The sequence below is a fragment of the Scleropages formosus genome, chromosome 4, assembly GCF_900964775.1.
Source record: "Scleropages formosus chromosome 4, fSclFor1.1, whole genome shotgun sequence".
NCBI lineage: Eukaryota > Metazoa > Chordata > Actinopteri > Osteoglossiformes > Osteoglossidae > Scleropages > Scleropages formosus.
This window is the reverse complement of record NC_041809.1, coordinates 9,588,048-9,610,501: the sequence shown is the minus strand read 5'-3', so window position 1 is coordinate 9,610,501 and position 22,454 is coordinate 9,588,048. Positions and strand designations below refer to the sequence as shown.

The 22,454-nt window shown below is 41.2% G+C and overlaps 1 protein-coding gene across 1 annotated transcript in view; it reads left to right on the top strand.

Moving 5' to 3' along the window:
* The first annotated feature begins 389 nt into the window (after positions 1-389).
* Positions 390-22,454, top strand: part of ret (ret proto-oncogene receptor tyrosine kinase) — a 35,143-nt gene continuing 13,078 nt past the window's right edge. Inside the window, exons 1-4 of the mRNA XM_018749345.2 lie at positions 390-772; positions 18,746-18,991; positions 20,345-20,641; positions 21,506-21,750. Of these exons, the coding sequence (XP_018604861.1) occupies positions 709-772; positions 18,746-18,991; positions 20,345-20,641; positions 21,506-21,750 (852 nt within the window). The 5' untranslated portion in view covers positions 390-708. The remainder of the gene's footprint in view (positions 773-18,745; positions 18,992-20,344; positions 20,642-21,505; positions 21,751-22,454) is intronic.

Genomic DNA, 22,454 nt, shown 5'->3' with positions numbered 1-22,454 from the left:
ATCACAAGAATGTTGATTAGTTAAAAAAAAAAAGGTTCTCATAGGTAATAGGATGTTACTCTTTCCATCTAAAGCTATTTCTTTGCTCTCACTGGAAAGCATAAGCCGCTATGATCTGCACATCCCTTGCACATTTTTATTAAAACAACACATAATGACGTATAATGAGTGTTTCATCCACCTATTGAACGCTCTCCACCTTCTCCCCACATCTCCACATTAAGATAATCAGCTTTCTGTAAGTGTTTAGTGCCGAGCTCCACCATCAGGCGCTGAATATGCAAGGAGGTGGTGGTGGTGCGTGAGGACTGAGCCGGACCTCCTCCTCCTCCCCCCATCCCTGCAGAGCCCCAGTCGGCCGGGCAGCTACTCCTTAAGCTGCAGTGAGCAGCACCACAGCAAGCATCCCTACAGAGAGCACCCTGCTATAGCACTCTCCTGGAGAACCTTCCTGGACACCTTCCTGGATCAGCCTCCTGGATCAGCCTCCTGAATCAGCCTCCTGATCTCCCAGCTGGAGCATCACACAGTGGCAATGGGACATCTCCACTGAGGACTGTTTTAACCCCCCTCCCCCCTTCCCCAGATCAGAAGCTTCCGCAGATCCTCACACCACTTTCCCCGAAACCTCAAACACCGGACTGTCCCATGCAACAGACTCCATTCCTCCCAGCACACTGTGAAATCTACATCATATGAATAACGAGGATGGGGTCAGCAGCTGGGCTCTTGCTAAGGGACATCACTTTCGTGTTCCTGCTCTTTTGTGAAGGTAAGGCTGCCTTTTGTGTGTGTATGTGTGTGTGTGTGTGTGTTCGTGTGTGTTCGCTTCGGAGCCGCAAGTTGCGTTCGAGGCTCTCCGGAGCGCGCGGCTCCGCGTCCCTCCGCTTCCACGTTGTCTTACGAGTTGCTTAAATCACTGGGATCAAATGAGGCTTCAGCCGGACGTGCTGCGCGCACTAAGCGGACAAACTTTGCGGCGTCAAGTTGAACACCGCGTATAATTCCGCGAATTGAGTCGGAACCCGTTGCGTTAAATACGGGATCGAGCGCGTGCGTCGCGGGTAACGGTGTCAAGTTCGCGCTCTGTGTGCGTTCGCCAGGTGCTGAAGCCTGGTGATCTGTGGTGTGTCACGCTGCCGCGTGCTCCATGTAGACGCGACGTTGAAGATGCTCAAGTTCCTCTGTGTGGGATCATGATGAGTGTGGGATGAGTGGGTGAACTCGGCCGCACGTTGTGCGGATCCGATCGTCCCAAAGCCGCTCTTCGCCACTGCACTGGCTAGACTGGTTTTAAAATGAAATGGAAACAATAATAAATCAATGTTAATACTTAGTAAAGCGCCGAGCGTGTCCCATCACGCTCCCTGCGATGTTCTGTGCGGAGAAAACGCGTCAGATTCCCGACGCCGAAGTAAAAAAGTCGCTCGTGACAAAACCACGCGTCCGCGCGGTCGCGCGCCAACTTTCTCGAGCGCGATTTCTAAAGCCGCGGGTTGAGGTATCGATTCCTTCGCTGCTCCCGACGGGGAAACCTCATCAGCCATCCCGCGCGACCGTGGAGTGAAGCCTTTGCACCAAATTTGCGCGCGCGCGCGCGTCTGAACATATACGCGAGTTGCGCGGTGAACTGAAGTTGAACCGCAGGGATAAAGGGTCGTGGAAAACAAGGGCGATCGCACCTCCGCGGACACGACTTGAGACATGACTTCAGACAGCCGTGACTCAACGGAGCCGCGTGCCCTGTGACAATCTCGGTTCCCGAAAGGAAGGCTCTCAGGGTGTGGTTTACACTGATTTATTCCCCCGCGTCGCCCTTCGTCCGCTTCTTACAAATGCGCGAGGCTTACAGTGAGCTAAATATATTGCTCATAACTCGGATAACACTTTGCCTCCGAACATATTGCCGCACATGTCTTGCAGAATGCATAGGGCCATATCCTAATATCATAATCCCTTAAACCCCGAGTGCGCAACTGTACCAACATACTGCCTATATATAAAGATTCAGTCACAGTCGAGGAGTTTATGATGCGCAGCGCGGCTAGTAGAAATTCAGCATGTTATTATATCCATCACTAAGAGCATTGCTTGGAAACCTTTAAATATGTATTGTCTAAATGCTCGAGGTTTTGGTCATGTTCTCTGTTGTTGGAATACCTCTACAACTGCTCTGAACTGTTTACAGTTTTTAGAACTTTTTTTCTACCTATAATTAAATAATGATGCTTCATTTGAGATTGTATTAAATATTTTATTAAATTGCATGGGTGTGAGCCACTGTATCGGTTTAATCCAAATTAGAATGAAACTCATTGTAACTTTGTTGTTGTTAACAAAGCAGTGTGGAAATATTATATTATAACCCCTGAATTGCTTTGCTTAAATAATGTAGAACTAAGCATATCCTCTGGCCTTTGTGTGCTGTTCAGACACATTTTAAAGAAAATGCAGAAAAATCTTGTGGGAGAAACTATCATGCATGCAGTTTCAACTGATCTGGAAGAAAATGATTGTGATGTGGATATGTGGCTCTTTTACTTTCCAAGATTGTGTGTGTGGAGCAGCTTCGTAATTACAGGCCCGTCGATGGTATAGGTTAATGATTTATTTGGTTCGTGATTTATTTATTTATTACTTAAATTAATGCCTAAACGCTGTGAAGAATGTCTTCTCTTTGTGTGCGTAGCCATCAAAAAAAAGACCAGCAGCACTGCTTGTTTTTCAGTCATGGCTGTCTAATCCGGGACCGTTATGTCCAAGTAACTGTTGGCAAGAGTGGTTTGCAGGAGGAGGAAAAGGAACCCCGGGACAATAAATGAATGCAGTGATTAAAGGCGTGAGGCTTGAGCACCATTTCGTTCTGATTTATTCCATCTCCCGTGGAAATGGTGGGGTGTCGGTGGTAATTAAGAACGGGCGCATCTTACACAATGTAGAGTCGTTGGAGACACTGGTTTGTCCCTTGTTTCCTTGTTAAATAAATGTGCGAAATCTCCATGGGTTTTCTTTTTTTTTTTTTTGTCTTTTCATCAGACAAAAGGTGGACAGGTGTGCAGCAGGTGTGCGGCGCACTGAACAAACACGGGAGTGTTTGTCCTCCGAGGAAAAAGAGCTGTCAGTTAAATGAGAGGGACACGCAGTCCTCACAATGGATGGAACTGGGGAAAAAAGTCTCATTAAAGGCTACGGGAAGGCTATCTGCGTCCGTGAAAAAGTGAACAGTACTTATGTTGTTATGGGCGCTTCTGTTTAAATCTCCACTGATGCTTGTTTGGACTGACTCGAAAAACACTTATGGCACTTAGTTTGGGGGGCGGGGGGGGGGGATTTGCGTTTCTTAAAATGGATTAGATTGCAGAGAAAACACTAAGTTTACCGCATTACGGCCCGAATTTGTTTTTCAAAAAGGGTGACTGAAATAGACTCCAAATCCAATAAATATGCTGACCGAGTGCTTCTGCTATTTCCTACTGATTTATAAAGTGCGAGACACCCAAAGATGGAAATATAGTCATAAAAGCATGTGTTTTTTTCATTGGCAGAATGCAACTGTGTTTGCTTTAGTAGACCCACTTGTCCCTCTTTCAAAGACCCGTTTTTTTTCTCCGAACAGCATAAACTGAACAATTGAATTAGAGCACCATTATCCTTGTATGTCCATTAACAAACATGTCCCTCTCCCTTGCTCTCTCTTCCCACTCTCCCTACCCCCTCTTGTCCTTCAGAATGGTTCCCCAACATTGATATTTAATAGGGATGAAACCGTTAATCCATTTTCCATCTAATGCTGCTCATATTTTAGCTCGTAAAATGATGTTTGACATCTTGAATTCTGCAGCATGTGAATACGCTGGAACCGGTGGAAACAGGCAGCGTAAGCAGTAGGTCCATCATATTCTGTACAGCAAATGCTCTCGAGTGTGTGTGGCTGAGTGGCGAGACGTTGCGTCTCGGTTCACCTGCTAAGCGTCGGCCGTCCACTTGCATACACTGGCGTTATCTGAATTATAGATAGCGTAGACTTTAGGCTCTTTATACACAGCTATATATGTATATGCCATCTTATGCAACACTTAAAAAAAAAAAAAAAAAAAAAACGGAAATACTTTCTGAGCCGAGTCTTGCTGAGAACTTCTCATTAAGGTCTGAACGGTTCTGCTAGTTAGACAGCTGTAGGCAACACTGGTATGGCCTCCTTTGTTCCTGATTTAGAAAAAAAAAAAATAAATCAATTCCAAAAATATTGATAATTACGATATTTTCTTGAAATTTCGAGCCAAGTTAACTACTCAGATTCCTTGTGGCTAAATGTGCTGTCTGTGAAACAGGAGACGGTGTCACGTGAAGTGTCTCGCAACCCTACAGTCAGTTATTTTTCAATCACACAGACATATAGAGACACAGAACTATATATATATGTCCACGTGTATGTATATTTGTGTGAATAGTAAGCTACACACCAGCATGCCTGTGACTATGTATATATACATATTCTGTATATATACACATACTGTGCATATGTGGATGTCTAGGAAGCAAGCCAAGGCACCATAACTGCAAGCAAAGAACATATTATTATTATTACTATTATTATTATTATTATTATTATTATTATTATGTCTTGCCATTCTGATTTTTGTACAGTTCTGTTACCTTTGTGTTACTGAGCTCTTTGCACAGTTCTGTACACATCTAGCAGGGATCTTGCAGATATTATGAGGACAAAACATGATGATGTCTGCATCAGCCACACAATAAAAGCTTTGGTGTGAAACAGATTTTTTTTTTTTTTTTGTAGAATGCCTTTCAGGATCTCAGTTGTACATGTCAGTGGTGTTGTGGCATTTGTGCATATTGCCTTTTCTGTTATTCTCTAAAGGAAAGCTGCAGATTATGTCAATATGTTCTGTGTTTAGGAATCAGAGGTATAAGTGTATGTTGAAGCATGTGTTCCAAATACACACACACACACACACAATGTTCACAACCGCTTATCCTGAATGGGGTCGCGGCGAACCGGAGCCTAACCTGGCAACATAGGGCGCAAGGCTGAAGGGGGCACATCCTGGGTGGGTGTTCCAAATACATGGGTATCAATACAGGCATATTAATATTAGCATATTAAATATACCAGTGCATTTGATTTTGGTTTTTCAAATCATCAAGCAGTGAAACATATAATAATAATTCTAAAGGTAACGTGTGATTCGTAGGAAGTAAATGGCCCCTCCTCAGTAGCTACTTGTGCTGTGTGGGTTGTGGTGTGATTCATTAGGAGTACCATAATTATCCTTTCGCTTTGCAAATTGTTCAGAGCTCGAAAATGAATTAATTGCCAAAATATTTCGTTAAAGACGAGACACGAGCTTGTGCTCTACTGAAAATCCAATTTAATGCCAATCAGTGAGCATTTGTCACCAGAGACAAAGCGCATTGATGCAGTAATTAAGACCTTAACACGTAATTATGAGTTTGCTTTGTTTAAAATGTGTCAGGGTGTTGTTACTTTTCTTCATACTTATGCACTGTTTTGTATTGAAAAAATAGATTTTTTGACTGATTTTAGAAATTACTGCTGCCACAATGAAGCAGTGGGATCAATGGTGGACTTAAAATGCATGAATATTATATGAGTATGTCTTACATTTCATATGTTATCATAATAAACGACACTAAAGAAATGTGTAAAATGTTAGAAATGGAGACTCATTTATTACCTTGTAACCCTGTCCGTGGCCCTTGCGGTACGACCTAGGATCTAAAACCTTAAAATGATCTGTCAAACTTTTGATCCACACTGGGTCTCAAAGGAGGTGCATTAACCATTGCAAGACAGTTTTTTTTCTAGAACTTTCTCTTGAATTAATCAGACATCATCAAGTTCCAGCAGGAACAGCCTAATAACTCTCACCTGTTTCTTGACATACTGTGTTTGGTTCAATGCTTCATACATTTTATTTATATCTGCTTATGAGTTAATGTCTGTTTAGTTATGGCGACATTATAAATCGTCTTAAATTCCCTCTATTGCTGTCACTGTGTTTATTTTAGCATAATTGGAAATTGAGTGAATTCCACCTTATTTCCCAAGTGTTTCCACTTGAAATGTCCATATTTTCTGCTAAAGTAACAAGTGCTTTTCAAAATCTTTTTGGGTGATATTTGTACATTGCTGCTTTCAACATATAACACTTCAGTGCCCAGCCCTTGTTCCTTTAGTGTAAAGGGAAATGGAACATCCACAAACAATGAAAATTCAAAGCTGTGTCAAATTTAAGATGAGAACGTTTAACAAGAAAATAAAATATAAGTAAATATCAAATAAAATCTCACAGATTTAAAAAAAATATTAAAAACTAAATATATATATATATTTTCATGCAGGGGGTGTGGTGGCGCAGTGGGTTGGACCACAGTCCTGCTCTCCGGTGGGTCTGGGGTTTGAGTCCCGCTTGGGGTGCCTTGCGGTGGACTGGTGTCCTGTCCTGGGTGTGTCCGCTTCCCCTTCTGGCCTTGTGCCCTGTGTTGCCGGGTAGGCTCCAGTTCCCCGTGACCCCGTATGGTGTGTGTGTGTGTGTGTGTGTGTGTGTGTGTGTATTTTCATGCATGTATGAATTACATTTTCAGTGAATACACTTTCTAAACAAAGTTGACATTTAGGCCTTATGGCACATGCTTCTGCTTCCTGTTCGGGATGTTTGTATCGTTTCTTTATTACAGCGATATCTGTCTCCACCTGTACCTTCACCCATGCATCTATTGTTGACTTTCAGATAACACATGCCATGCCCTTTGTGCTCATTTATTGTATGCTTGTGACTGTGTTTGTGTGTGTGTGTGCATGTGTGTGTGTGTGTGTGAGGTTAGTGCTTCTTTTCCGATAAGCCTTCCTCTAAACCATTATTCCGGAATATGTGGAAAGGAGCACGTCAGCAGTGGCCTCTTCAGTTCTCAGATATGACAGTAACAGTCATCACTGGCACATAATTTTGGATATTGACTGATAACATATAAGTTAGGGAATGTATTGGGAGAAAATATACGTTTTCTTCATATCACAAAATGACTTAAAACATTTTTCTTTCTTACAAGTTTAGTTTTTTTAATAATTGTATTGTGCATTTTCTTATTTTATTTATGTATTTATTTTTATTTGCTCTCTTATTTCTGTTTGTAGGAGAGTGAATGGCCTATGTTTACTTACTCAATGGATAAATGGAAATAAAATAGACACAAAGAGTAAGAGTGTAGGACAGCCTTCCTTCTTTCTGGTATTTATGAGTGATAGCTGTTTGTGAATATAACATATTCCCACATATTTTAGTAATTTGAATTAGTATTTAGTTTACTGTAGTGCAGAGTTAATAAATATATTGAAAAAAATAATGCTTCAATTTTTTTAAATTTATTACAGTTGCAGTACCAGTGAAAAGTTCACTTTCTCGAAAGTAGTCTCTTTTCACAAGGCATTTGGATAACAAGTCTGATCAGGAAACGAGTTTTCATGCCTTCCCAGCTCTTTTGTAGCAGTTCCCAGAGGTCTTGGACACTTGTGGGTTGCTTTGCTTTCACTCTTCTGTCCAGTTGCTCTTATACAAATACTGCTCAAGTTGCCCAAATGTACTCAAACTTTTGACTGGTTCTCTACATCCAAGGTTTCTAAAGAATATAAAACACGAATATATGGCAGGAGTGGGGGGCGCGGTGGCACAGTGGGTTGGACCGGGTCCTGCTCTCCAGTGGGTCTGGGGTTCGAGCCCCGCTTGGGGTGCCTTGCGACGGACTGGCATCCTGTCCTGGGTGTGTCCCTTGCGCCCTGTGTTGCCGGGTAGGCTCCGTGACCCCGTATGGGACAAGAGGTTCCGAAAATGTGTGTGTATATGGCAGGAAAGCTGTATTATTGTGTTTTTATGTATCTTGACTTAGGATAATACAAAATTGAATCTGGAGGTACAAACAAAATGAGTTATGAACAACCCTCCAGTCCCAGCTGCATTCATAAGTTGAGGATCTGGTGTATTGAAAAATTTTGATTTTCTACACAAAACCTCCTTTGAACTATATATTACAACTATCATTTCAGCCTATAGTAAAATATTTCATTCTGTCTACTGGAAACTACATAAATGCTTCAAGTTTAAATTGGGTCCAACAGACCAGTCATCAGATCAGTCTGCATCATGTCTACACAATGTTGACTTTTGTGGAACTGGAACAGTTCTGTCAGGTTCATAATCAACATTATAATAGTACAGCGGCTGTTGTTTGTCCCAGTTTACCGGTTCACCTAAACTTTTTGAGACAAGGCGGTAACTCCTGTGCTCATGATCATCCAGTCGACCACTGTGCTCCTGCTGTTCATGCGATTTAAGGGTCATGTTTCCATTACATGCATCATCGCAACCTAATTTGCTTTTGTGTAAAGACAAGGAGACATTGATTGAAATCATGTCCCAGGGGCGTTAAAAGCTATTTTTTTCGTGGATCCTGACATGTTATTTTCTAGTGGTCAGTGAGGCATGATACTGATTGTATGACTGATCCTTTTATGGTGACAAAGAGAAAAAACTTTCAAAATTTGAGCATTTTTTGATATTGCTAGAAGGTTCTCTTTACAGTCTGCTGTTATATAAGTTCTGCTCTGCTGGTGTAACAAAGTTTTTTTTTTTCTTTTTTTTTTGTAATGATTTAATATCAGTGTCAGGTCAAGTTTCTACCTTGGATTTGCAAAATACCATAAAATAAGAAATGATTAAATGAATTTAGTTAAAATTAATACAACTGAATGGTCAGTCTCAGTGAATGTGGATTTTTTGAGCTTCAGTAAAGTTTGTTTTTCTATTTCTAGTTCATTGTTTATAAATGGTTTATGGAAAGCAACTCAAAAGCAAACTTAAAATTTTATGAACTCACTTAGGTTGTAAGAGGAACAATACAGTAGAACATTCTTAAGGGTAAAACAGCAAGGTCACTTATGAGCCTCCCAGAAACTTTTGAGTTACAAATTTGTATTCTAAACTTGTAGTTTTAATAGATGATGTAAAGGCCATGATGTGAAGAGCTTGGGCTTGAAACACCTGTAAGTGATAATTAGCATCAGTTTTCCAACAAATGTCTCTTTCTGAAGTATTTATTATACCCTCAAGTTATTTTTGTAAGTTAGAAGTTGCCAGACTGACAACAGATATTTTTCAGAACTGTAATGTTTCAGAGTCATGGTAAGGTAAGCTTATTAGTAGGCTATGATGATGATGATGCTGGATGTATCATCAAGCCGACTCCGACTCATAGCCACCATTCACATGGTTTGCAAGGCAAGGGAAGAATGGAAGCGGTTTAATTATTAAGTTATAGCTAAGAACTTTCCAACCTTCTTAGATTAGGGTTAGGGTTTATGCTTACATTTACACTTATTAATTTAGCAGATGAGTAAGCGACGTACATCTCAGAAGGTTAGGGTTGCATCTGTACTTCTTAAAATAATTTCCCAGAGCATTTGTATTGTTATTATTCTGTATATTATACATTGCTTATATTACTCTGGACCACATGCTACATGGAAATAGGAAACCCAGAAGGCCAGTGAGGATATATGACTTTCTCTTTCATTGAATCGTATCTGGAAAGTTTTTTTATATTTCCAATACTTAATATGGAATATAGGACATACCACAACTGAAATAGTAGGGGATTCTGATTGTACTTGGAGGGTAAAAAGTATTCCAGAACTGTTTTAACCTTATGACATTTTAACTGAGATTACCACTTGGTTGTTATCATCTGACTGTTGTTAAGTTTAGATATTCAGGCACTATTCCTGCCCCTTTCTCCTCCAACTAGAGTTAAATTAAAGCAGTTTCATGACTAAGGATTTATTATTTATCTGCTGTAATAAGAATATTTGCGAAATAAGATACACAGGGCATGATGACATTGGATGCAATTATTTCACATTGCCAAGTCTGGATAACATGATGGTTTAGGACACAGAGGGAGCCTGAAGGTTGTATGTTCAGGTACAAAGAGGAGACCTACTGTAGTACCCTTGAGCAAACAGTTAACCTGAACATAAAGATATGCAGCTGTATAAAATTGTAACAGTAAATCTGTCTTAACATAAATTTAACTAAGACAAATGATGAAAAGTAGCATTTGGCAAGCAAAGGGCAGATCATACCCACCTCCTGGATTGTTGGGCACACCTGAGTCAGAGCAAGGACCAGGTGTGGCCAAAGGACTGAAGTGGATTAAGGGAAAACAGTGGAGACTAAGTGTTGCTGCAGTTTCATAACACACTTTATGGGTTAAAGTTGCTGTTGCTGCACTGTCTGTTGTATGTTGAAAATAAACCTTCCCTCCCTTTGCCACTTCACACCTAGTCGCGCTCCAGGGAGACACATCAGCATTTCACATAGTGTTGAGATTTGGGTATGTGTTTGTTCAGTAGCAGAGTAAAATGGACATTTTTCCTCAAAAAGGCAAGGATGCGAATTAAAAAGGCACCTGAATTACTTCTGAGCATGTAGACCTTTTCCGTAGCATTGGTAATTTGGCTCTTCCGTCACTAAGAAATGGGATTCACCGATAATGCAACGCAACATCACCTTGATCCGAAATGACATCAGTATGATCCTCATATCGAATGACTAATCAACTTTGTTCCATCATCAGGGCTGTTTGTGGTATGGCTCAGCATTCTCCAGGATGCTGGGAAGCATTCATAATCGTAAGGGATTCTTAACACACATATACAATGAGACAGGAAACAGCAAGATATGGCTCAGTTCAAAGTGGCGCTTCATAAACTGGAATGCGTTACGGGTTAAGATAATAGAATGGAAAAAACCACACAAAGACCACACCCCTTTTTATTATCTTTCTACCTACATAGCCAGCTTGCTATTTAAATTCTTAAAAGCTCATGAAAGAAAACTGCATGCAGATCTTTACTGCTACCTTGGTTGATGCCCTGTTTAATTTGCAGGTATAAACTGACCTCTAAAAGCCCAGAACGAATCACATAACTTGCCTAACAGAAACTCTACTGATCTCGGTAGGCTGTGATTTATACAGCAGGTCTCATAAACTTAATTTGCGGATATATCTGTGCAGGACTGTGCGCCAGTCTCCAGAAGTGATGGATTAACTCAATCATTCTGGGGAATAAACATAATTATGATGAAATATGACTTTCAATTTTACATGTAATTTTGCAAAGCGCCGTAGTTTGGTACATAAGTGCAGTTTTTCCTCAAAAACTGAAATCCTGAAACGTTTTGTTCCGAGCAGGAGCTATAATTTGTTTTTGTGTTAATTATACTATCAGTCTCAAATCTAACCCTGTCAGCAGTCATCATGAAGCAAAAGCATCAAATAATGAGATAAAATAATACAGAGAAATACTGTGTACCGACTGTAAGAATCAGAGTAAAGAGACTAAAACTACTAAATTAATACATTTATCTCTGCCCATTAAGGGGTCTAAATATTAGTTAAATATGCATGATTAGAGTAGTTTACAAAATTATTGTGTCTTTCAAGAAGGTGCCTGAGCCTCAATAAAACAGCAGATGCTGTGTCTCTTCACCACCGACATGTCATACATTGGGTTCTCCAAGCTCACCTATTAAGCGAGTCGTACGCTTTTTTCTAATTTACCTATTGCAGTCTCACATAGATCGTGTCAAGTTAGCCTTGATTTAAAATCAGATGTGCAGGGCTGTAGGCTCTTCAGTCTAATCAATGCTTCCCTTCGGAGTATAAATACGGAGGATTATTGTCGATTGGTATTGGTATTGATTGGCCAGCTGGCGAATACTTGACTTTCCGATGGATCGCTGCTCGGAGCAGAGTCCTGCTATGGTGCCCCGGAGTTCAAAGGGCAGCTGCTCTGCTTTTCCTATCGACCCCGTGGTTCAGGTTTATGGCCACTACTAACTGGACCATGGGCCAATTGTCTGACGTCTAGGGCAGCTGACTTCATTCGAGGGAACATAGCAATCCTTCAAGTTTTAATCATCCAGACTTGTAGGTAAGCAAAAAAGGCCTGGAGTACTTTTTTTAATCAGGTCAAGAAGGGAGTTTAAAGACCTACGTTTTTAAAGACTTACACATCAAAATGTCCTTTTTCCCCTTAAATTGCTTTAAATTACAAGACAAGAGTTTTTTTTTTTTTTTTTTTTTTTTGTCTTTTGCATTTGAAGCCCTTACACTTAAAATTAATTGTGTGAAATGGCCAGATGGATCCATTAAGTTTTCATGATATAATTTCCATATTAGACTTTTAAAAATATAATCAGCCAAGGGTAAAAGTTCCAGGGTAATAATAATGTAGAAGTCTACGAGAAGATGTTTAATTTGGGAGAGGCTTGCAGTGACGTGAATGCTGTCTCCATGGCAGGCAAAAGTAGTAAATATGTTCAAAATGCATTGGTCTGTTTGCACTGAATAATCTCTCTGTTTTTAAAATTTCAAAATAAGTATGGCTGATTTACTGAATTTTTTTACATATATATATATATATATATATATATAGAGAGCGAGAGAGAGAGCGAAAGAGACTTTTGGGCACTTGTTTTACTGCTGAATCATAATGTGGCAGATGTGAAAATGTTGCTTTTCTAAAATACAGTAAGAAAGTTTGGGAATGACTTGGTCCAAGTTGCATCTCCTTTGATTCACTCACTTAATTAGCTTTTTTCTTAAGCTACTTACTCTTCGTTGGCTTTCTTCCTGGAAGTAAATTGAGTTTTGGATGATGTAAACTAACCCAGTAGTGTACAGTGTAGTGATTCCAGCTGAGGACTTTGGTTCTCCACGGCGTGATCGGACATTACCAAATTACTCTCTGACCCTTGACTGAGGTCAGATCGATTCCTACCCAGATCTTCTGTAAAACATATGCAGAGGTGCACACAACCATTTCAATGGCTATGAAATTAGTTTTTTTTTACATTTTTTTTTTTTTAATTCTGTGATTTGATATCATTATGGGGGTGCGGTGGCGCAGTGGGTTGGACCACAGTCATGCTCTCCGGTGGGTCTGGGGTTCGAGTCCCGCTTGGGGTGCCTTGCGACGGACTGGCGTCCCGTCCTGGGTGTGTCCCCTCCCCCTCTGGCCTTACGCCCTGTGTTACCGGGTAGGCTCCGGTGCCCTGTGACCCCATATGGGACAAGCGGTTCTGAAAATGTGTGTGTGTGTGTGTGTGTGTGTGTGTGTGTGTGATTTGATATCTCTCAAGGTATATACAGTATTATTATCAGACCTTGTAGAACCTTCTAGAAAATTTTTGAAAAATCCTTGACTCTTTCTCCTTATAATCCAGTAAGATTTACTCATTCTAGTAAATAATTTACTTGTTACTGCCTCCTTGTGAAAGGTATTTAGGCTAAAATTATTTCAGACAAATCTAGATATACTGTAAATGGGTGAAAACTGTGGAACTGTAACCTGAGTATTCTATCAAAAAGGTCTCATTTACAGCTGAGTACAGCGAGTTTCTCATTATGTCACACACACACACACACACACACACACACACACACACACATATAATGACTTGCAATCTACTCCACCCATTGGAATGTTGAGTATTTAATTGTTTAGGCAAATGCAATAAGTAGATGCACCTCTGAGTGTGAAGGCTTGTTATAGCTGTATGTAATAGCCTGATGCCTGATGGTAAAAGTTGTTTGTTGGCTTGGTTGCAAGGGCCAAGGGTACCATGTGAGAGGTGTAGGTCTCCCTCTACTGGTGTATTCAGTGTGTGTGTTGTGGGAGCATTCCCTGTTTTCACAGAACCCTAGTGTCCCAGTGACTTCTTATGATTTATATCTGATATATATAAATATCAATTATATATATATATATATAATACATTTAAAAAAATTATATATATAAATATATATATATACATTTCAGTTCATATGCTGTATTGATTTGATTTGATATTCTTCTGCTTCTCAAAATGTCTCCGATCCCAGTGTGGCAGTGTGTCGTGCTGAGTCAGGTGTTCGTACTTTCTAATGCTGCTTGTACCTTTGTCAGGTCGGCAGAACATCTGCGATCGCAGTCCCACGGTGGATCGCAGTGGATATTTCACAGAATTTTCTAGAACTACCTTTGCTGCCTGTTTTTGCCTTTTTGTGAAATAAGCACGGTTTTTAATGAAGAATCTTCCCTCTTGCAAGCAGATACAGCAAAACCCCGAGGAAGGCCGGTGTGTAGCTGTTTGGAGCCGGACGGCCTCTTGTCATCCAAGTGCTGCCAAATTAAATCAGTGTCTGAAACAAGAGCCAAAGCCACAACTGTGCCAACAGAAACAGAAAATCTTGTTTCGTTGTCCTACTAACAACATTAGTGCTCTCCCTAAATGGCCACCCGCTGCTGCTGGATAGGAGCACAATAAGGATATGATTACAGCGTGTGCGTGCATACGCATCTCCATTTTCCAGTAAAACACACACTCGTTATGGCGTCTGATGGATCGGCCTCTGGCCGGCACAGGTAATGATTCATTTCCACGCCGTATTACGTTATCCTCAGTAATTAAGCTTCCCAAGGTGAACCCAAGGGGAGACAGAAACCATATTTTATTGAACATATTGTCAGTCGATTGAAAGAGGCGAGGCAGACATGAGATGATGTTTCAGTGAGTGCGATGAGTGGTTGGGCTCTTACAAACAATTATATGTCTGCTTTCTCATCTCTTTGTGTTGCTTTTTGTTTTTCTTGTTTATTTATGGCAGTAGAATAATACTGGGATTTAAGTAGGGTTTCTATAACAGACATAATTTAAATGTGTATATACAGGCACAATAACCTAGTTTCATAATGGGTTTCAAAACTATACCTATTATAGCCAAAAATAAGAAAATAAACCTAATTCTAAGGGAGCAAGCTTAACATTTACATTTATTTATTTAGCTGATGCCTTTCTCCAAAGTGACTTACAATGATTACAAGCTTACAATTATTTACCCATTTATACAGCTGGGTAATTTTACTGGAGTAATTTTTGGGGTAAGTACCTTGCTCAAGGGTACTACAGCCAGGGGTGGGGAATAAAACCTGCAACCTTTAGATCCAAAGGCAGCAGTTCTAACCACTGGGCTACCAGCTGTCCAAGCCACTCTTAAACAACTAATACCATGTTGGAGGTCTGGCATAGAGGTATATGTTTGAAAAGTGAACCTTCAGTCACAGATGTTAACCATGCTTATTAATTTTTAACACAATATTTTGTGTGTATGTGTGTGTGTATCTTATATCTGGTGTGTAGGGGATGTGCTGAAATGAATTATTGCTCTTCATTATTATCAGAGGTGTGTACTAATGAGTTTCATTTACTCTGTTAGTTGTTCTTAAGGAGAAAGAAATATTGTACTTTCCAATGTTTTTGGCCTTGAGACTTTTTCCTGTTTTAATTTTTCTTGGGTAAATTCAAAAGGAAAAATGTAGTTTTGCATTTCTGTGTCCCTCTTCTTGTTACTCCAGAATTTTTTTTTTTGATGTTTTTTAATTTCCTGTCCTTCAAACCAATCAAGTCACATCTCCACACTGACAGCTGGATTATACTGTATGTTTCATTGACTGATGTCAGATGTCAGTCACAGTTTTCTCCTAAACCAACCAACTACTTGTCCAGGCCATGGTGACTTCCTGTGTGGACTACTGCAACTCTCTCCTGTGTGGCCTTCCTGCTAATGCCATCAAACCTCTGTAGCTTCTACAGAATACTGCTGCACGAGTTGTGCTTGATTTGCGAAAGCGTTCCCATGTATCTCCTCTACTCATTTCTTTGCACCGGCTTCCTATAGCTGACTGGATCAAATTTAAGACCCTGGTTATTGTCTACAAATGCATCAATAGAACTGCTCCCGACTATTTACCTGACTTGATCAACCGGTACATCCCAGCCAGGCCCCTTCGCTCATCTACTTCTGCTCGCTTGATGGTCCCGCGCACGAAAGGTAAAGCTCGGAGGTTCTCGGTTCTGCGCCCGTTGTGATGGAATGACCTTCCCCTGTCACTCAGAACTGCGGAAACTCTGTCTGTTTTCAAGAAGGGTCTGAAAACCCACCTTTTCCAGATCCACTTCGCCCAAGATCTCTCCAGCTCATTTACGGTGTAACTGTTCACGCATCGTAATTCCAGAAGCATCCCCAGATACAACCTTTATTCAGCCACTACTCTGGCATCATACTGGCTCATTTGTGTATCTTATAATATTTTTTTAAAAAAATGGTGGGAGGGTATCAGGATTTGTCTATCCTGTGTCTTATGCGCCTACTCAAACGATGAGCCTCGGTGCAGCAAGTGGTAGATAAACTAGGTTTGCCTGAGACTTTCATGTCTGCAGTTTTGTCTCCTCTTAATGTAATGCATAAGTTGTACATTTGCTGAGATGTACGTCTCTTTGGACAAAAGCATCTGCTAAATGAATAAATGTAAATGTAAATGTAAGTTACTTTTACTGCGGACCTAATAGTGACCCCCTTTCCCTATGCCTTTGTGGACTTCAGTGGCCATTGTCTATTCTTGGCCAATAAACCAAGAAGTCTTCATCCTGAATAACATTATAATAAATCTCTGAGTGCTAATTCCATGAACTTATTTGCCAGTTATTGTCTTTGATTGTGGGGGGGCACGGTGGTGCAGTGGGTTGGACCGGGTCCTGCTCTCTGGTGGGTCTGGGGTTCGAGTCCCGCTTGGGGTGCCTTGCGACGGACTGATGTCCCGTCCTGGGTGTGTCCCCTCCTCCTCCAGCCTTACGCCCTGAGTTGCTGGGTTTGGCTCTGGTTCCCTGCGACCCTGTATGGGACAAGCGGTTCAGAAAATGTGTGTGTGTCTTTGATTGTTGAATGTAACCCCCAAATAATATAAACTAATTTTATGGTTTTTTCCACTTAAATCCTTCTCCTCCTTTCGGCACACCACCACATCCTGTTGGACCCAGCAGTTTGGTTCTGTGTGGGTTATCCAACCTTAAAGTTATACTGGTTACATACCCAGCCTAAGACCACAAGGTACACTGGCTGTGTATTCACCTATGCTTCATATGTGTGAGTGCAGTATGTGTAGTTTATTCTGTGGTCTTTATGAGAACATTGCCTAAGTTATTCCAGCTAATCTAGTTTATTAGGTAAAAAAACTACCCAAAGGATCTCAGTCTCGTCAGGTTTTCTTAATGTCAAACTAGTAATTTGAATCAAACTCACTTGATATCTGCATAGTTTTTGACCTAATACACTAGATTAGCTGGAATAACTTAGGCAATGTTCTCATATAAACCACAGAATAAACCACACATACTGTACTCACATGAGTATTGTTTATACCTTGACCCATCTTTAAGACATCTCGACTCACCCATGGCCATACTCTTGTTGTCACATCCACGCCCACAACTCAGTTGACAGCACCTGACTCCAGTTCAGCACCTACCCTTTAAAAGACACTCCGCAGCTCCCAGACCTTTGCAGAATCTCGTCAGGGACAACCGCCCTTTCTCGTGACTCTTCGTTCACAAGCATCGCTAGCTCTTCATTCACGTCCTCCAGTTTCTGACTCTTCACTTCGTTTCCCGACCACGTCCATGGATCCTCGTTCCTGTCCTGTTCGCCGTTCGACCGACCCTTCGCTAAGTCCCCTGACCTCGCCCATGGATCTTCGCTCTGACCCTGACTACTGATCGACCGACCCTTTGCCTGTCCCCGACACCGTGAACTTGCCTCATCCCTCGTCTCCCAACGAACGATGCTGCACTTGAGTCCAGCCGTCCCAAGCCCCTATGTTTTGCGTGACACTGGTGGGCCTTGTGTATAAAGGAGTAATAGATGCTAGTTGGACCCATATGCGTTCTCAATTTCTAACTCATCCAGGATCCACTCGGACACACACACACACACACACACACACACACACACACACACACACACACACACACACACACACACACACACACACATTTTCAGAACCGCTCGTCCCTTACGGGGTCACAGGGAACCGGAGCCTACCCGGCAACACAGGGCGTAAGGCCAGAGGGGGAAGGGGACACACCCAGGACGGGACGCCAGTCCGCCGCAAGGCACCCCAAGCGGGACTCGAACCCCAGACCCACCGGACAGCAGGACTGCGGTCCAACCCACTGCGCCACCGCACCCCCCACTCGGACACATTCCATGCTAAATGTAACCTCCCCATTCTCTGACTGCTGGCTCTGAATCTGTGGTAGAAGTGGCCTTCTTAAATGCCGCGGTAAATAATGGCATAAATTACTTGGTTTTTCACCTTTTGTGTATATTCCTTTTTTGTATTGTTCATGAAATATTTCACTTATTTATTTATTTTTTTATTTATTTATCTGTGTATTTTGCTGGCTGTATACATCAAGATTAGAAATAGATTATGCGAACATTAAGTTAACATTTATAAATGCAACTGGCAACTTGGATTAGGAAAACCACATGGATCACACTGTTGCAGAGGTATCCTTGCGGCAAAGTACATCAATTTGCCTAGGAAAAAGTGCATATAAAAATGGATAACATTCCTTGAACATAATACAGTTGGAACCTCTGTAAGTAGTTTAAATAGATAGAAGGAAACCGCTAAATAATTGCCTGGCTGCAGACAAATGTAATACTTCAGGCTGGTCTTCACGGACAATAATGAGATTACTTTGCTGCTACAAGATTATGTAAACGGTGCATTGCTGATTGCGTTCTCGCTCCATGGCAGGATCGGTGGCTCTCTACTTTCCCCAGAGGGTCTACATGGAGAGCGTGTACGTGGGCCAGCAGGCGGGAAGCCCCGTGCTTCAGCTCCACGCGATGGCCGACACCGAGCAGGAGAGGCCCCGCTTCTTCCTCTGCTGGAGCAACATGCTGAAACCCCAGCACTACTCCTCCTGGTTCACACTGGATGAGAACACGGGGATCCTGTCCATGAACAAAACCTTGGACTGGAGCGACTTCTCTGGGCTGAGTAAGTAGAATGTCTGCAGGTCTGCTCTAGGTGTAAGTGCTAACAGTGTGAATGTGGGCTGCTCAAAGGTTGCAGGTTCAAATCCAACCTCCAGCTGTTGTACCCTTGAGTAAGGTACTGATCCTGAATTGCTCTAGTAAAATTACCAATCTGGATAAATGGTTAAGTAATTGTAGGTAGCTTAACATTGTGAGTTACTTTGGAGAAAAGAGTCAGCTAAATAAACACAGGTTTGTCTCCTTATTTTTGAGAGAACTTCACTGTTAAGTTGTTAAGTTGCCTTGGAAAAAAGTATCAGCTAAGTGAGCAAATGCATCAGTTTAAACTGAAACAGTTTCCCTCCAAAAATATCACTATGACTGCCTTTATTATCCAATATTTGCTTTGGCTGGATTTGTTTTCAAACCATGAAAACTGAAAAATGCGGGGCTCCTCTTCGGAACAGCCAGCCAAAATAACGCTTTCATTTGTGTTTCCCTTATAAAAAAATATGATTGTTCAACACAGATGTGTTTCTGTCTGTTAAATAGAAAAGAGAGCCCAAACAAATGCATTTCATGTGGGTAAAAGTCTGTGCATGTGTGAATTAGTGGCTGCCCTGCATGCATTCGCATCCATGATGTTCCCTGCCTCAGACCCCATACTTCTGGGATAGGCTCTGGACCACTGTGACCCTGCACTGGCCTGCAATGATTCATAATGGATGCAATATTTTTTTTTTACAATGTCCACAACCGCTTGTCTTAAGTGGGGTTTCGGCAAGCCGGAGCCTACCCGGCAACACTCGGCACAAGGCTGAAACGGGAGGGGACACACCCAGAACGGGACGCTAGTCCACCACAAGACAGGCCAAGGGGGGCTTGAACCCCAGACCCACCACACAGCAGACACTGGCCAAACCTGCCCCCTTGTAATGGACGAATGAATGAATAATTATTCTTAATGATAAAAATAATCCATTGCTACATTTTATACTTGTTGAGATGAATATATTGTTCAGTAAATTTCAGTTACTGCTGTCAAAGGTATGAATGTATTTAGAGGTTGAAAGATTTATTTATTGGGTCGATTGTGTTAAAAAAAAGTTTTTCTACTAAAAAATATGTCAAAGTTTGAATAACTAGCAGCAGACGGTGTGAATAATGTTGGTGATTAATTGAATTTCAATTCCTTTTTCTCTTTTTTCAAATGATACACTTTATTTTTTGGAATTTGAATGACATATAATGTTTGCATATTCCTTGTGTTCACGTTTCCATATTTCCTGCCAATACTGTATGTCGAGTTATGTGGTTTGAAGGTCTACCGATTTTACTCCCAACCTGCAACCTCTCTGGTTCTTTTTAACATCAGCAGTAAAGAGCACCTCGGAAACGGTGAAACTTCTGACTCTGACGGCAGAGGCGGTCCCCAGGACCCACGGCTCCAGTGGCTGTGGGGGGAGCCTCAGTGTGCCCATCTTAATCTCCTTCATCAGCGCCACAGTGCCAACCTGCAATGAGACAAAACTGAGTAGGATTTGCTACCCTGAAAAGGAGTTCATCCCCCACATCATGGAGAACCGCCCACCGGGGCCTTTCCTTCAGCTCCAGCGCCTCACACATAAAGACCTCTGTCCCAATTTCACCATCACCTACAATATTGATTCAGGTATCCTCTACAGTCCAATGTCATCACCTGACTAAACATTTATATTTAATATCTAGCAGACACTTTTCTCCAAAGCAATTTCCAATGAACTCTAGGTAGTGTTATCAGCCCAGACACCTTAGTCACTAAGGTGACTTACACTGCTAGATACAATACTTACAATGAGTCACTCATCCATACATCAGTGGAACACACTCTCTCTGTCACTCACACACTATGAGGGAACCTGAACAGCAGGTCTTTGGATGGTGGGAGGAAACCCACGCAGACATGAGTAGAACATACAAACTCTACACAAACTGAGCGGGGATCAAACCCATGCCCTTTTGCACCACCCAGGCACTGTGAGACAACAGCGCTACTCACCGTGCCACCGTGCCACCTATATGACTATCAAACTGTGCACTATGTATTTCTGTTCTCACTACAGTGCAAAACCATACAAATACAGTACATTAACAAAAGTAAATATTGAGCTGCAGCGTGTTTAAGGCTGAGCTGTTCAAACTGCAGCTCGTTTTGGATCTGAAAGTTGATGGTCTGAATCTCACCTACTACTGTAGTTCCCTAGGGCAAGGTACTTACCCTAAATTGCTGCAATAAAACTACTCATCTTGTAAATGGGTACATTTTGTGGGTAGATTGTAAGTCACTTGGAAGAAATGTGTCAACTAAATGAATAAATGTAAAATGAATTAAATATTGGCAGTACTATGGTTTGAACCAGGTGACCACTGCATAGGTAGAACCAAAGCCTCTTGGGCTCAAGCATTACATGAGGGTGTCAGCAATTATATTTGCTTAAATAGCTCTTTAACAAAGGGCCAAACCACTTTTTACTTTATGTGGATGTGTTACTTTCAGTGACAGAGGTCCCGGCTCCATTCATGGTCAACGGGAACACGTCTGAGTTGGTGGTGACCAGTCGATTGGATCGTGAGGAGAAGGAAGTGTACAGCTTCGATTTAGTCTGCACAGTGACGACAGAATCGAAGCTCCACAGATATTTTGTTCCACTAGTGGTGAACATCTATGATGAAGATGACAGCCCACCATATGTGAATGGAACTGACACAGAAGAGATTGTAATCGAGTTCAATCGCATGAAGGTGCGATGGTTTTTTGTATTTGTTACATCCCTTTGTGGCTCTTTTTTTGCCTTATTTAATTGTAAGCACATCACATATACACTGTAACAGCTGCTGTGTATTAGTTAATATGAGATCTTAAGATTCTGTTTATACAGAATTTTATGGACTAATAAGTTTTTATAGACAGAACTTTTGGAGTTTTCCAAAAGTTCACCCTAACCCTGATTTAGAACTGTAATGTGTCATGGAAATCTGATCACAGGTTGAATTTTCATGAATCGGAACCTGAAGTACCATTTAAATCAGTGCTTTTGGAGTAAAAGTTTGTTTTGCCCCTACAATGATTCTTGTGGGAAATAGTGTAGAATTCAAATTTTATAAAAACTATTTGTAATTTATAAATGAGAAGTACAAATTTTATTTTCTCGTAAAACTGAAATCTTATAAGCAGATCTTATACAGCAGGGCAAGTGTTTATTCCTATTATCGAGTCGAAATGCTGCCGTATTTTTTAAATGTCAAAACTTTTCAGATTTTGCATGTCGAATGTAGAAGAAATACTCTTTGAATTTAGGATTGTAGAAATGAGTTCAATGGAAGTTCAACTCTGAAGAAATACTTGACTGGAAACAGATTCTCCTGTAGCACACATTTTTATTTATGTACTTATCATGTTTCACCAGAGTGTTTGTTGATAACATTTATTTGCTATGAAGAAGGTG